General features: G+C 36.2%; 1 protein-coding gene across 2 annotated transcripts in view; it reads left to right on the plus strand.

Annotated features, from left to right (window-relative positions):
- LOC122812201 (transforming growth factor beta receptor type 3-like) overlaps positions 1-17,642 on the plus strand; it is a 715,443-nt gene that overhangs the window by 412,222 nt on the left and 285,579 nt on the right. For both annotated transcript variants that reach the window (XM_044084533.1, XM_044084534.1), the window contains exon 6: positions 6,018-6,179. In XM_044084533.1, the coding sequence (XP_043940468.1) occupies positions 6,018-6,179 (162 nt within the window). The remainder of the gene's footprint in view (positions 1-6,017; positions 6,180-17,642) is intronic.

The following is a 17,642-nucleotide window of genomic DNA, read 5'->3' on the forward strand; positions in this document are numbered from 1 at the left end:
GTCACCCCTTTTTTTTATCATAGGCTTCCAGTAATATCCCTTACTTGCCCTGCATTGTTAGAGTTTCTTACCCAGTTAATTCTCATACTTTGTTACAGTCATTGTGTTTACACAAAACACAACATGAAACTGGTAAACATCCTCAAAATGCTCAACAGTACTACTCATTAACTTAGGCATGTCCTTAGAAATGACATTTCTCACACGTTACCCAGATATAACTATTTATTTATACACTGGTGAATCCAACTAGGGTAGTAAACTCTTTTCAAGGAGATCCAAAGTGGTATTTATACTAACTAGTGGAAATTTGGAGAGGGCAGTTTCCCATACTCTTTTTAAGTGTCGGGAGTTTGTATATCACCTGAACTACCATCAGCTCAGGCAGATGATACCACAGTTTAATGTCACATCCTAAGGAAAGCACACTTAGGCTTGCAGCAACCTCTTATGCTGCATTGCAGTGTCAGTAATGGGAAATTCATCCAGTCACCTGGTGTGGGCATAGCACCCACAGCCCACATCCTTCTGATCTTCCAAGTGAAAGCCATGTGTGCTTCCAGCTGAGTCACTGACACTACAAAAGGTTGGTTAAGTGATTGCTAAAGTAGTTAAGTAGACTAACACATGTAAATCTTTTCCACCCTTATCCCAGGTTACAATGGCAACAGTAAAGATTTTATGCAGGAATAATTTAGAGTAGTCACTAAGCATCATGTTTTGGCGGGTGGCAAAAAAATCAAAATGCAGTAAGGAAATCCACATTGATGTAGGCAGAACATGCAAAATCCCACAGTTTGTTTAGCTCCTAATAATAATAATGTACTTCCGGCCAAAACTCTGCACAGTTCAGTCTAACAATTGTCTAAGTTTAAATTTCTGGTTGCTCTACACCCCTGCAATACATTTAAGAGTCAAACTCTTTCTGTTTTTCAACTTTCAGCCAAGTGAATCATTTTTCCTGTCCACCTGTACCTCCCACCACTCAATACACACACACACACACACACACACACACACACACACACACACACACACACACACACACACACACACACACACACACACTTCACTTATCTGTGATTATTTTGCTCCTAATTTTGACTGCAGCAAGCATTTCTCTGCTATACTATTGAATTGCTAACATTCTATCGTAAGTCTTAGTGATTAGAAGTTACCTCACATAACAGTGTCAGTTGTGTATGTATGCTTACTAGTGTTTGTTTCCATAGTACTGAGACAGATTATGCCACATTTATGTTTTGTAATTGTATTTGTTAGCAACCAGTCATAAACCCAATGTCAACAAGAGACCAAAATGAAAACATTGTACCTTTTGGCCAGTCTTCCAATTAAGCTGGGTCTTATCTTTCAAGACAGTAATTGGAGCAGTACAAAAAATCAGATGGTTAATCCTAGCAGCTTGGGATTGAAACCCTGTTGAACACTAAGCAACAACAACTAACTACTATGAGAGTGTGAGCAGCTAACACTATGAGCCATACAAGTGGCACAATGCCGCAGTTATTAATAATTGTGGACTAGCCACTAGTATAGTACATGACATAAATGTTGTTTTCTACAATAACAACACTTGTAACTACTGCAAGACAAAGACTACCAATAGGAAAAGGCCTTGTGCACTTCTGTAGTGTCTCTCTTAGGCAACTGTCTGTGAAATATAAAGCATAATGATCCTGTCATAGCTTAGTGTGGGACCCCCTGATTGAACAGGGCCCTATTGGATGACAGGCTTAATTGGCCTAAGACCAGCCATGCATGGGAGCTGCCTGGTTGTAACAAATGAGTATATGCCTTGGCATAGCACAGCCACATTATATGTTTCTGAACTTGCCTGCCATTTTGGTGTTATTGTTTGTATACTGCCTAACTCATTTGCATAGAGTTCCTCATCTCCATGTCATGATGCTCTCATTATCATGTGCTGTATACTATATTATTTTGACCATTGTACAACCATGCTGTCTTTCAATCACCCACACCATGTGCAATGACACTACCTGAGTTAATTTGTACAGTGCAATGCAATATGTCTATGATTCCTGGCCTTTATCTATTATTCTTTTCTGTAAAAATAATGTCATGCAGTATTACTGCCATGGTTATTTTTATTTATTTATTTTACATTTGTTTACCGGGGATGTCTGACTAGGCCAGTGACCCTTTTTCAGTGGAGGCCTGAGGAGAAAAGCTCCTGTACAAAAAAACATAATACATATAATATAATACCAAAAAGCACATTACAGAATAATACAAGAAATATAGACAGTAAATCATGGCAAAAGTTAGGAGATGCAACACCCGGTAGGATAAAAGCACTCTCATTAACTAAACAAACAGCTCAGAGGACAAATAAAGTCTACCAAAGCCAAATTTGAGGTAAGTTTGGCCTCCCAGGCCAAGAACAACCACAAAACCTTCTTTAGCTATTTCCACAGCCTCAAAGGCAATACACAATTGTGTGCAGAACTCATTGTAAGTGGATCCTCCTATATTGAGCCAGAAGATATAGCAAACTTCCTGGCTGATAAATTTGGCTCCAACTTTACTCCTCTCTCCCCCTGAACCTTCCCTCAGGAAATATCATCAAATATAACTCCCTCTGCTATCACTAGGGTGCAGGTCCTTAATGCTCTCTCTAATACCAAGAACACTGCATCAATGGGCCCAGACAATATCCCAGAATGACTTCTAAATAGCATGAAACATGATCTATCAGGCCCTCTAGAATTACTATTTAACTGTAGCCTCCAAACAGGCTTCATGCCTCATGAATGAAGAAAAGCAACAGTCATCCCTCTGCACAAAGGTAGGCCATCTACAGACCCTGGAAAGTACAGACCCATAAGTCTTACTAGTCTTATATGTAAAGTCATGGAAAGAATTCTCTTGGAGATGATCAACAGAGATATAGTAAACCTCTAGATGCTGGACCCAACCCAGTTTGGTTTTGTAAAGGGCAGATCATGCCTACTCAACCTGGTGGACTTCTTTGAGAAGGTCAATAAAGGACTGGATGAGGGCAAAATCATTCACACTGCCTACCTTGAACTGGCCAAGGCATTTGACACAAAACCCCACTCAGGCATTGTTGACAAACTCAAGAGGTTAGGTACAAACCCATATGTCACCCAGTGGATAGCCATCTAGCTCACAGACAGGACCAAGGAAGTTAGAATTGGGGCAGCCACCTCTTCAAAGTGGCCAGTCACAAGTGGAGTCCCTCAGGGATCAGTCCTTGGACTGCTCCTTTTTGGCATTTACTTCTCAGAAATCAAGGCCAATGTCAGTCGTCTCTGGCTGACTAAATTTGCAGATGATTGCAAATTAGGTGCTGTCATTGAATCTTACACTGACATAAATGTTCTCCAGGAAGGGCTGACACAGACAAACAACTGGTGTCAGAGTGATGGACTAAAACTAAATACCAAGAAATGCATATTAGTATCCTTTAGGAAGTTATCCATCCCTGTTAACTATCATATTGACAACACACCCCTTAGAGTTGACCCAGTAGTCAGGGACTTAGGGACACATGGAGAGTACTCTAGCCTTTGATCATCACGTGTCTACAGTGGTGAGGAAATCATTCTATGTTGCACAATTTATAAACAAAGGTATGGCATCTAAGTCCAAGGAAGTCATTGCCCCCTTTGGTATGTAGCTAACCAGGCATATCCAAGCAATTGAGCAAGCAAATACCAAACTGTTTTGGAAAAAAAAAAACGGTACTTACGTATTATTGCAACCAGATTTTCGTGGTTGCGAAAAGAGCATACCTGCACAAATAGGAGTGCAGGAAGCACTTGAAATGGTTATTGTAAGTTATTAGAACTGGAAAAAAAATTGTACATTACTTTTAGGAACATGAACATTTTAAGAAATCCTCTTCCTGTTTTGCATGCCTTACACACGCACGCCTGAATCACGATGGTTGCTATCGGCCTCAACTGAATTCCTTACTTTCGTGAAAATTTCAGTAATAACTAATTAGAGTCCTTGAGTGTAGTAGGTAAATACCTCAAACACTTCTTAAAATAATCCAAAAACTTTTTGACAGAACTGACAGCAAATTAATTACACATCTCTGTTACCCAAACAAATGAATAACAGAACTTTGACAACATTTGTTGTCACGACAAAGAAACGTGCAGCAGGCGGACTTAAAAATAACATAAATCCAGGCAGTGAGCTGCAGACAGAAACATGAGCAGTACATTTTTTACATTTTATCCATATCTCTACATGAGAAAAGACTGTTGTGCACACATTACTCAACATTTCTACAACTGTAATGACCATATTTTGTAATTGTTAGGCAACCGCTATTGCCGTTAAATATCTGGTTGCGATAATACGTAAGTACCAAAAAAACATTCATTTTTCTATTTCCTAATACCTTCTCAGCCTGTGCTTCACCGTGTTGTCTGTGGACATGGAAGTGACTTGAATCACTGCAGTTCACTAAACAGAGTGTTATCAGTTAAGATGCACAGTCACAGGCAGACAATAAAATGAAGTTTATGGTATATTCAGAGGGCTTTGCACTGATATGGCATTTTAAGTATATGAATAAAATCACAAGCCAAATTAAACAGCATACAGGACATTTTAATGGATAAGCAACTTTCCAGTACACAAAAATGCGTCTCATAAAAGTTGAAGTAACAAATAAGTTAAAAGGTGAATTTATTATGTATCAGGTAAGTAGGTAGGTGCTACTTTTACCTCTATGTGGACAAGATCGTTAGAAGTCCCTTCCTATTCGTAAATCAATCCACTGTAACCAAAGGTCTTCCAACAAAAAGCACAGTAAAACAAAAAAGAAGGAACAACCAACATGGCTAAAAACAACTGAAAATTGATTAAATACAAATGTAAGAGCTTTTGTGCCTAAGTACTTCTTCAGACTGTATATCCTTAGGCTCTGCTGTATGAGCCAAATATCATGCAAGGTACATTACTTCAAGAAGAGATCACACTCTGTGAGGAAGTTTATTAAAAAAATAATAATAACATAGTACATTTTGTTTCTGATGTTGTAATTCCCACGTTTGTTATAACTGGCTGGCATAGTTATTGTGCAATTTGATCTAATGTGAATGAGATCTTTGCAAAACATGTTACAGCTGTGTAACAGTTAAACCCAGGACAGTATTAGGATTTTGAGCTGTTTTAGCAAGTATCGTTTTGCCTACACCCTCTCCCATTTAACTGAATAAGTGATTTTCTGTTTCTCAAAGTATAACCTAATTGTTTCATAATAAAAGTATGCAAAAGAGACAGGATCAACATGTTTTATGTAGCACAACAGAAGGGCGGGGGTCCATTTTGCTAATGAAAACACTTTGTAAATTGAAGTGCGATGCCTAAGAAATTCATGTACATGTTAATGTGCTACAATAGATTCTTCTAATAATCTGCTGATAAGTTACCACTACAAGGCTGTAGTTTATTTCTGCAATGTATATTACCTATTGGAGATTGAATAAAGCAGTCGGGCTTACCCTACTGATCATGCATTTATTTCATGTCTCCATTAAGGCTGAGGGATCACATCCCAATACTAGTCTGTGTCTTCTAGAATGCAATGTGTCTGCTTATTGTGTATCATCATTACTGTCACTCTTATTTAGTGTATCATCATTACTGTCACTCTTATTTAGTGTATCATCATTACTGTCACTCTTATTTAGTGTATCATCATTACTGTCACTCTTATTTAGTGTATCATCATTACTGCCACTCTTATTTAGTGTATCATCATTACTGTCACTCTTATTTAGTGTATCATCATTACTGTCACTCTTATTTAGTGTATCATCATTGCTGTCACTCTTATTTAGTGTATCATCATTACTGTCACTCTTATTTAGTGTATCATCATTACTGCCACTCTTATTTAGTGTATCATCATTACTGTCACTCTTATTTAGTGTATCATCATTACTGTCACTCTTATTTAGTGTATCATCATTACTGTCACTCTTATTTAGATGCTGGGTACCTTGCCTTCTAAAATTACCCTGAGAGACCAGTCATGTACGGCAACATCAAACAGCACTCACTTCCTGCTTGAAACACCACTCAATTCCTGTGGAACTGTAACAGCAACTGACCCACTGGGTGAAGGATTTGATATCCTGTATCAAAATTCTGTGAGTAATATTTGCATTCCTGTATAAACTGTACATTTAAAGTTAAAATGCTTTGGAGTTCTATAAAGCATGCTGCAGTGAGGTAGAATCAAAGTCAAAATATGTGGAAGAGGTTAAATGAATTCTGCTTCTGTACATACACATAAGTATTTAATTACATTATTGTTCTAATTCTTAGACCTAGAGCATGTTGATTATTTATAGTCTGAGCACTTAATTGGACCTGTAGCATTTTGCTTGCATTCAGAGACTCAAATTTGATAAATGCCTTTCTGCTGTTTTCAGTTGTGATTGCTGAATTAATTCTGTAACCTAGTTTAACATAGTTTTTTGTTAACCAAATATGGCACAACTCCCTTTGACATACATAATATTTCCTTAGCATTTGTTAATTAGATACTTTTACTAAGTCTTTCATGGTAGCAGAATGTGACATATTGATGAATGGGAACAGATATCCTAGACACACACACACACACACACACACACACACACGTATATATATATATATATATATATATATATATATATATATATATATATATATATATATATATATATATATATTGAAAGAAAGAGAGTATAGAAGAAGGCAGATTTGTGGATTCTGTTGACGTGGATTCTCTTGAAAAAGTCTATGAAAACACTAAGGCACTGTAATTTCAGCCATATTTGGACCATATAAAATATTTCATGTTTTGAATGAGAAATTGAAGCCAATAGAAGAAGGAAAATGGAAAGAAAAAGTACAAGTATTGGGTCCCAAAGCAGAACATCATAAATAATGCAATCAGTAAAATGTTCCATTGAAATGTTGATGTGAAAACAAGAAAAAGAAGTGGGGTCAGAAAACAGATTAAGTAAGTATACAGTGTGTTACATGGGAAAGATCATTCAGATCGGTTGATGAGAATGGATTTGGGGCACAAAAAAGTAACAAAGATAGAAAGCCACTCCTTATAGTTATATATTTGTTTATGGAGGAAAATAAGAGTGCCATGAGAAATTATAATCTATGCTGAAACTGAAACACATTTACATTTACACGAACTCAAACTCCAAAGAAAACTGACAAACCACTTAATAAAACAAAAAAGAGGCAAAAAAACGGAAACAAACTGTTTTTTTTTTTTTGTATGTTAGTGCTTTCGTCAAGTTTAATAACTCTACTTCTTCAGACAAACAGAACAACCATATCAGATACACTTAAATACCAAATACAAAATCACATGATCAAGGGTAAAAGTCACATGACCAAACAATGTTAAACTTTTAAAGTGACCACATTACTTTTCTGAGAAAAAAATTTTGAATGCATATAAAGTCATTTAAAATACATTTAAAATACCATCCGCCCTCTGAAAAACATTCTGCATTCTTATTTTTTAAAACATACACAACCAAAATACACAAATAATATAAAATTATAAACTATTCGAACTCTTCATTTTCAGCATGCAGACTGTAGAACAAAGATCATTTAATCCTGGTTGATTATAGGCCTGTGATGTAATCTGCCAAATTAACTCGTGCTGCTCAAGTCTTAGAGTATGTGAACCTCCCCTTTCATTATACCCAACTTGATCTATCACTCTAAATAAAAATGAGTGGCCTGGCTGACTGATCACATGTTTAGCTAAAGCACTTTCCAACCTTCCTTTTCTAATATTATATAGGTGTTCATACACACACTCACTTAATTTATGGTCAGTCTTGCCTATGTAAAAACTAGGACAAGACTGGCACTGGGCTAAATACACCACACTACTGGAATTACAGTTGTACTTGCCCTTACAAGTATACTTTCTCCCTTTCAGTGTGTATGTATAACCCACATACATATGCTTACAATAGGCACAGGCCTCACATTTAAACATACCTTATTGCGTTGTCAGTCCCAAATTTTTAAATTCCAATAACTCTTTCAGGTTTTTAATGCTTATAAAAATAAATTTAGGATTAGCACCTAGTTTATTCACTAAGGACCCCTCTGATGCTATTACACTCCAATTCTTAATCAAGATCTGTTTAATGTTGCCTACATCAATATTATAAGGGGTTACAAAAGTCAAGGGATAGTTTACTATTTCACTTTACCCCCATTTTACATCATACATTGTCCACCCCCAAGATAACTTTTAAATACATTCCTTTTCATTTAAACTTCATTCAACAATTCTTTGAGTAAGGGTGCCGGGTAGCCTCTCTTCGAAAACATTTGGACGAACAAGTCACATTCAGTCATGAAATCAAAATGAGTAGTGCACATTCTGGCTGCACTTACTTCTTGCTCTTCAGAACAGATTTTTTCTGATACCAAGGGTGAGCACTAGTGAAGTGCAAAAAGAAGTTTGAATATGTCTCCTTTTTATAGAGCTTCACTTTATAACAACTATTCTGTCTATCCTTAGACAAGTCCACATGTAAAAATGCTATCCTCTCTGTACTGAATTTGTGGGTGAATGTTAGCAATTCTGTGTTACAATATTCAATAAATTCAACAAATAAATCATGTCCACCCTTAAATATAATAGAAATATCATCCAAAAATCTGGTGTAGTATAAAATGTGCTGCATAAAGAGATTATTATTAAATACAAATTCACTCTCCTAGTACGCCATAACTAAGTTAGCCAAACTGGCTCCTACTGGGGAGCCCATGGCTACACCCTTTTTCTGCAAATAATATTTACCCTCAAACAAGAAGAAATTATCGCTCAAAATAATATTCAGTAATTCCTGTATAAGGGTAACAGTGTTACTAACACCCCTCTTACCTAAAAGTAGGCTCACCCATTCATTTCCTAGATCTTGCAGAATTACAGTATAAAGGTCCTTCACATCTACAGTAGCAAATTTAAAATCACATTTGAAATTCAAACTATTGATGTTCTCCAAAAAGGACCGTGAGTCTTTGCAAATATAAGGTTCCTTCACTACATACTTCTTCAAAAAAAATCTACAAACTTAGCTAGGGGGTACATAATGCAATTCCTACCATTCACAATTGGCCAGAAAGGGGGATTTACCAAATCTTTGTGAACGTTCGGAATCCCAAAAATCACTGGAATCTCACGGGCTGGCATAGAGAAATAATTCAATAAATCAAGGTCAATACGATTCTCTATAAACAAGTCATTCAAGTAAATGTTAATTCTCCTATAAGCTTGGTTTAATTCATTCAAGAAAACCAAAATATACATGTCAGTGTTTAACATATTGAGCATTCTCATTATAATCAAAAATGTTCATAAACACAAGTCCCCCACCCTTATCTGGTCTGGAAACCCGTGCTTTATTTTTTCTTAAATTTTCTAACATTTCCCATTCAGCAGGTTGAACATTAATACAATTTCTCTTTCTGCCCTTTTTATTACTATCAATATTCCTTAAATCTATTTCACAAATATGCCCAAATAAATCCAATATTGGGTTCAGTGGTGGATTAAAAACACTTGGAACCCTGAATTCAGAAATTTCACAATTATTCCCATTAAACAACAGATTCAGGTTCGACTTATGAGTGTACAGTTTCAAGTCAATCAAAGTCCTGCTCAAATCAAAAATTTTACTTGGCACAAAAGTTAAGCCTTTGGATAAAAAGTCTACTAAGGTATTGTTTACCGCATAGCTTGAATATTTAAAGATGTTAAAGTCCCCATCTGAATTTTTTTTACAATATTCAGGGACCAATCATTTCCCCTTCCATTTGGAACCCTATATTCAGTAGTCAATTCAGTTACTGCAGTGTTAAAAACAAGTATCTCATCTGTTCTTACCGATGATGTTTCCTCCTCCTGTTGTTGTTTTTCCCAAAATTGTTGTTCCTCCCAAAGTTCTGTTGGCCGCGATTCTGGCCCCTGCATAGATTTTGATTATTCTGGTTGTTTGGGGGATTGTAATCACCCTGAGGACTAAAATTTTGATTTCTAATTCTTTCACTTCGTCGCAGGTCATTGGGAACCTCATCCTGTATCTCCCTATCATCATCATTATGCTGCTGGTTCTCATATTCATCCAGACTTCCTTCCACACTATTGGGAGGCAGGATTCTGATGTCGTTGTGTAGTTCTGAGCTTGATTGAGCTTCCCCTAAGATACTATAACTGTGCCATTGCTGAGATGGGGGTGGGTTAGGGTACATCACTCCCCTTTGATAGTCATTCTGATCACGGGCAAGTTTTTTATGACTTTATATGCATTCAAAAAAAATTTTTTCAGAAAGTAATGTGGTCACTTTAAAAGTTTAACATTACTTTGTCATGTGACTTTTACCCTTGATCATGTGATTTTGCATTTGGTATTCAAGTGTATCTGATATGGTTGTTCTGTTTGTCTGAAGAAGTTGAATTATTAAACTTGATGAAAGCGCTAACATACAAAATTTTGCTTCCTTTTTGCATCTTTTTTTGTTTTATTAAGACATTCACACTTAAAGCAAGAGTTTAGATGGTCTCTCATTTTAGAAATGAAATGTAGCATTTTTTTTTTCATTTCTTAGCTCTTTTGCCAACTGTTAACAGCAGGTTAGATTAGTTTTGGGAGATGTTCTCCAAAACTGAAAGTTTGTTGTAAGAGAAGGATAGTTTGTGAATTGTACATGTAGCTTTCCCTTGCAAAAGATAAGTTTTAATTGGTTGCCCTCTGAATCATCAAGACCCAGTCATCCAGGAGTCCAGCTGGTAAATCACAAATGTTCAACATCACAGCTTACCTAAACACCATTCTGCATGGCATTAGAGCAATGCTTTTGAGGTATGCAAGTCCCCTGTACTCAGCCATACATGAATATACCACCTCCTTGGCTGCATAAAATGTGATAAATACCCTTGGAGGTCAAAGAAAGAAGTTTTATGAAACATTGTCCTGCAGTAATATTGTAAGAAAAGAAATTGTGATTGATATATATGTATCTTTGAGGAAATGAAAATAGGAACATAGAACTTGACCCAACAGACTTTGAAAAATTGTAAAAAAACATTTGAATTACTTTCCTTCAGCACAATTAAAACAAGACATCTGTTTAAAGAGTTTTAATAATGATATTAGCTATCAATATGTGACTGTAATTCCTGATACCTAAAGAACAATTTCAATTTTAGAATAAATCATATAAAAACACCTTTGAACAAGGGGTCAGTTCTGAAGCTAACCTTAAAGATTCAGTCTAATAAAATGGTAATTGTACTATAACCCTTCCTTAGCTTGGTCTAGCCCTTCCCCCTTTCGAAAAACTGAAATTATATGACACCTATCACTTTTTACCGCAAATCACATTTAGCTAAAGTGCTGTCAGGCTGAATGAGGTCACTACGCAGTGATGTCATAGCTACAGTATTAAGTAAGAGAGTATAAAGAGTAGAATCCCCTACAAGGGATGCTGGAGAGCCCTGTCTCTTGAAAATATATGCATTTAAATTATTGTTCAGATCTTGGTTCAGAAATGTGCTTCCAATGAAATGGGTTTCAAGCATTATTTTATCCAGCAGACCTATATCTGACTGAAATTAATTAATATAGAGTCTAACAGGGCAGAAAAAATTATAAAAGACAAAAGAGGCTTAAATCTTCTTGATTTACAATATTATTTTTGAGTTTAACAATTTAAAATGTATTTATTTTGGCTATATTTTTCATACTTTTTCAGCTAGAACCCCTGATGAGCATTTAGGAATCAGCTAATATGGTATCAGTGAACTCATCTATTGCAAGTAACACAAGGCAAGAGAGAAAAAAAAAATTTGCAATAACTGACAAAAACAGCAAATAAAAATGGTTCTATGACATAAATAATTCAAGTATGAATGATTTTTATCCCTAGTACATCTACTATAACTACCTGTAGACCAACATTGTTAAATAATGAAAAGAAAATGCACTGGAGCCACCACAACTGGTTATAGCTTTTATTTAAAACACAGATAAGCGCTAGCATTAGCTCTTCATCAAATAAAATATAGATAAGATGCTTAGCCTTTGAGCCAAAGCTGGTTTAAATTTGATGATAAAACAATTAGACAACAAATTTCTTTCTAATAAAATCCTTCTTCAGATTAGAAACAACAAAAAACAATTCTACTACCACCAAACATTACTCCAGCTACACCATTTAATGCCTTAGTGTTTAATAATTACAAATTCTTCTAACCCTTATGTATCTTATATTGCAACACTTGCAGGAGATACTATCTTTTATAGGTTCATACTAAGCTAACTGCCCTTGCAAGCCATTTTAAACTTAGCCAAGTATCCCTTGTGAGGCTCAAACCCTGCACCTTGTGTTTGTAAGATAAACACCTTAACCATTAGGCCACCCTCGCAACCCAATACTTATAACTGAAGAAAACTACTCAGCAAAATAGGAATCCATTCTAAGATATCTATACACAAAAACATAAGGTGAGGACTGTCAGTTTTGTTAACCTTTCCATGATCTCACCAGAATTCAATCTAGCTCATATATTTTCAAAACTAACTTGAGATGTAATTGGGGTGATTATTTACACCTATTTTGTGAACGCCCAAATATGCAAGATATAGAACAACTTCCAAAGAAAATATAGGCACCTACATGTACACTAACCTCATGTATCTCAATGTGCACCTACCAAGTTAAAGTAGCAGTCTGTAGACTAAGGGCAGCATTGGCTCTCACAGCTAAGGAAACCATAGCACAAAAATGGAAAAAGACTCAAACATCCCATCAAGGAAAAACAAGAATGAAATAGTAAATATACTGTGCAGTCAGGAAAGATTACAATTTATTTTTTATTCTGTTGTTTCAGTACAGTGTTGTTGTAGCCTTTAAATATGCATTCTTTGTTATAGTCAAATATGCAATAATACAATCCTAATAAAAATGTGTCTCAAAAATACACACATACAATAAACGCTCAGTTAACCAGAACTCAAGCAACCGTCAAAAAAAATCAAAGAAATACAGTACATTATGAACAATTCAATTTTCATGTGTTGGACTTTTTGTCCCCCCAGCCAGGTTTTTAATTACTGCATTTCAATATTAAAATCAAATCAATACAGTTTATGGTCATTTAACTGAAGGTTTACTGTATTTAGATATAAATATTTATAAAGAAGAAGAATAACCTCCTGACATCTCAGTTTCAGGCCTTTTACCCTGAGTTTCCACATCTGTAGAACAGCACAGGCTAAGGTTTCTCATGGCACAGTCTTCCTTTACGGTGACTAGCAAAGTCATACAATCTCATTGATCTGAGGTCACTACATTTTCATAATAGCGCAAAAAAACTTTGATAGCAGATATTTCCTTATTCAGTGATGAAAATAGCATTTAGTCAATGCATGCATTTCCTTTTTTACTAAATTATATTGACAAAAGTTCATACATCTTACTCTACTTAAGTCTGCAATTCAACAAGCTGCTAGCTTAAACTTCATAAATAGTCATTAGCTGTTTGATTTTCAGATCATATAAACTATCCACATTATTACAGCCGCTCAAAACTTTAACGTAAAAATTGAGAGTTTACTTTTTTAAATTTCCTTTTACTGTCTTTGCCATCAAGCAGTTTGGATCATTCTCTTTAAGTTCAGTATATATTTTTCATTTAAGAGTATACACTTTTTCGGATACATTTTAAAGTCTGTGAATTTACTCCATATAATTTCTTTATCTAACCAAAAGTTCATTCTTTTCCTCCCATACTTTCACCAGAGACTTATCTTTATGTAGTCACAATATTTTAATCCATTTCATTAACATTTGCTTATTAAATAAGGCCTATTCACCCACCATACTTAACTAACTCCTCAGGTAAAGTTATGTAAAAGGAGTAGCCAGAATCTGTGGCATAGAGAGAAAGAGAGAAAAAATGTTATAACACAGATGACATAAGTTTGAATAGTAGTTTGGGTGCTAAACAATTGGGCAGGTGAGGGTTGGAATGAGCAGCTTACATCAGCTTGTTTATCCTAGGGGAGGGGAGTGGTGGTCTTGTCCAGATGACTTGCTCCTGTACAAGTGGAGGCTTGCATGCTACAAGTGACAGGAATGGTGGATGTGGTTTTGGCAATCCCAAGCTAGTGATGGTTGCCATCATGTATGTGTGTGTGAGTGTGAGTGTGTGTGTGTGTGTGTGTGTGTGTGTGTGTGTGTGTGTGTGTGTGTGTGTGTGTGTGTGTGTGTGTGTATGTGTGTGTGTGTGTGTGTGTGTGTGTGTGTGTGTGTGTGTGTGTGTGTGTGTGTGTGTGTGTGTATGCCTGTGTCTGTGTGTGCATGTGTGTGTATGTGTCTGTGTATGTCTGTGTGTGTCTGTGTGTCTGTGTGTCTGTGTGTATGTGTATGCGTGTGTGTGTGTGTGTGTGTGTGTGTGTGTGTGTGTGTGTGTGTGTGTGTGTGTGTGTGTGTGTATATGTCTGTGTGTGTGTGTGTATGTCTGTGTGTGTATGTGTGTATGTCTGTATGTGTGTGTGTGTGTGTATGTGTGTGTGTGTGTGTGTGTGTGTGTGTGTGTGTGTGTCTATGATGAACACATCTGGGGAGGATAAAGGATGCCTCTGCAAAGACATGGGTACCCACTTTTGCCATCAAGGGCAGGGTTAGGATCAAATAGAAACATCCATCATGGCTGCCTGTATAATGACCACACTGTGGATTGTTGTCACTCCAGTGATGGGGAACAACTGGGCAGTAGTGGTAGCTCAAAGACCAGCAGGCACAGGGGTCACAAAAAGGATATAAAAATAAAGTTCTGGAAAGCAGGCTGGAGAAAATAAACTTTCCTTAGTAAGACTAAAACACTGGTTTAAACAAGACAATAGTCCTCTCTTTGGAACAAAATGTGTCTTGATAAAGCTCTGTGGGAAACATTTCAACTCTTACAAATCTTTTAAGAGGTCTAACCCCTAATGCACTGTGCATGACAATTAAAATCTTACAAAACGTTTTTGTCTTAGCTTTTAAATGGTCTTCATCAATATTCCAGTTTCCGTTTACTGAGAAAACTATTCCTACACATGTGAATGTATTGAACGATTTATTTTTTCCCCTCTAAAGCTAACTTTAGTAGTCAGGAAATGCTTTCCTGAAGACAACATTAATAAACAAACTGCTCTCTTCTAGTTGGCTCATGTTAACATAATGTATCATAGAACTAGTATCATTTCTAAATAATACCCAGCATTAAAATATATGTAAAGCAAGTTACTGTGTTCATTTTAAGGATTATTACTGCAACATAATTTGTTATGCATGGAAATCACTAATAAGCATATGTCTGGCCTTCCTGTCTGACTGTCAGATCTTTTTTGATGTGCCCAAAGTAGAGCTGGATATGTCCCATACTGGGGACAGCAGCCTGAGCATGGAGAATAAAAAGACCGGGGTTGTTGTTTGCCCAGAAAGTTAAGTACAGGTCTGCCAACCATAGTTTGTATGAAATGGAGTATGGGAAAGGGGATTTTAGTCAATCAGCATGACATTAGTTTACCAATGTCACCAGTTTTGATGGTTGGTTATTTCTAAGGTCTTTTGAGTTGGTCTAAATGCTTAGTGAGGTACACGACAAAGGAGGTGTTATATTTAGCAAGAGATCTTGTAAGGAAAAAATAAATTGGGATGATGGCAACCTTGAAAGCCAAATAGATACCCCTAAGCATAAGTTGGGCTAGAAAGAAGGATTTCCTTTCTACACCTGAGATGAGGTAGTCAAAAGTTTCTTATACACAAGGATATCTAGGACACTTACGAAGGAGAGAGCTTTTTTGGGGGGATGCAATTTATATGCTAACAAGGGAAATTATATTTTTCCGCAGAGTTAAATACATTGCATTATGTAGCATTGAGGTTAAGCCCATGATAGGAGCACCAGTCATCAGTTTGTTAGAGAATTTTAGAATCCTTGGGGGAATTACCACCTGCACACAGTTGTTTTCAGTCATCAGCAAACTCTTTTAATCATCATCACTCTTCACCTTGTATATCACATCAACAAAATCGATACCAAAGAGTAAGGGGCCACGAACTGAGCCTTCTGGGATTCTGTAAATGACATTCCACTAGTGTGAAGAGACACACCCATACCTTTGATGTTATACAGCCTATTGGTGAACTAGTTGGCTATCCCGTGGCCTGCATAGGGTTTAATGTTTAGCTGAGAAAGTTTATCAGTTAATGAACTTGAATATTTAATGGTGACGTATCTGAGATATTATGAATATTTGTGGGGTGGGGCAGTTTTAGATAGCTTGAATATTAGGAACACCTTTTTAATGCAATAAAGTTTTGAAATAATCACCTATAAATACACTGACGTCTGGTGCAGGCACCTTGCAGATGAATGATATATCAGTGAGACATAATTTAAATGCATTGAACATTGATTATAGGTTCCTTTTAGAGTCAAATACTATGCAGGAAAATATACTTTTATTAATACACTTCAGCAAATTAAACTATTTTTGTATGAAAAAGATGTCTGTCGCCGCATATGTCCCCATGATGATTAGTCTATCCATCACATTGCCAGTGTCAACATGCCCTGAATGTCCTTCTGCCTCTGAAGGCATGATATTTCCTATTCAATTAAATGAAGTATCTCTGTAACAGTTAATCTCTGCAGCACAAAAAAACTGATTATCTTGCCCATGTTCTGACCGAAGTTTCCCATTAACATGAAATAACATGAATGAATATCATTACTAAATAGTCTGATACTAAAGGTACATTTTAATAAAAGGCATAAAATTATAATTGGAGATTTGAAAAGGCTGTTATCAGAATGCTAACTATTTTGTAGTGGAAGCATGTAACCAATCTTAGCATGATAGAACTATATGGAAAAACACAATAAATTTCATTTAGACCTTTTCTTGCAGAATAATCAGTCTTGAGTCAGGACTGTCTGTTTTGAGATAGTTTATTATAAAACAGGTCATCTGGTATGAGTGCAGGGAAACTCATGATTGGTTTTGATAGGGAGTACCAAAAACCTTAAAAATAAAAGTCTGAATAATTTTAGATTAATAGGAAACAGATGCAGGCTTTCTCTCATTGAGAACAACTGGTACAATTCAGCCAATTCAGCTTTCCTGAGCTCAAATGACTATGAGGCCTGTGCGAGAACTACCACACACACACACACACACAAGGTCAATAATCTCCAGAATAAAAAGACTAGTAGTTGGTACAGCTAGAAATACAGTGGAGTAGCTTCCCTTTTGCAGTTTCTGCTGGTTTGATGGCTGTTTGAGGCCCAAGAGCAGTCAGTTTGAGATCTCTGAACAGACTGCATACTTAATTTAAACAAATATGCAGGGCAATTTCTTACTAAGAAAGCCAGATGCAGCTATGTAAGTGTTGTTACATAATAACTATTATGTAACCATTCTACTGGTAAAAAGGCTGTGCAGCTGCCATTATTGCATAGCCCACAGAATGTGATACACACAGTTACAATAGTTAAAATGTTATTGATGGTTACT

The sequence above is a fragment of the Protopterus annectens genome, chromosome 9.part0 (assembly GCF_019279795.1).
Source record: "Protopterus annectens isolate FY-2018-M chromosome 9.part0, PAN1.0, whole genome shotgun sequence".
Classification (NCBI taxonomy): Eukaryota; Metazoa; Chordata; order Ceratodontiformes; family Protopteridae; genus Protopterus; species Protopterus annectens.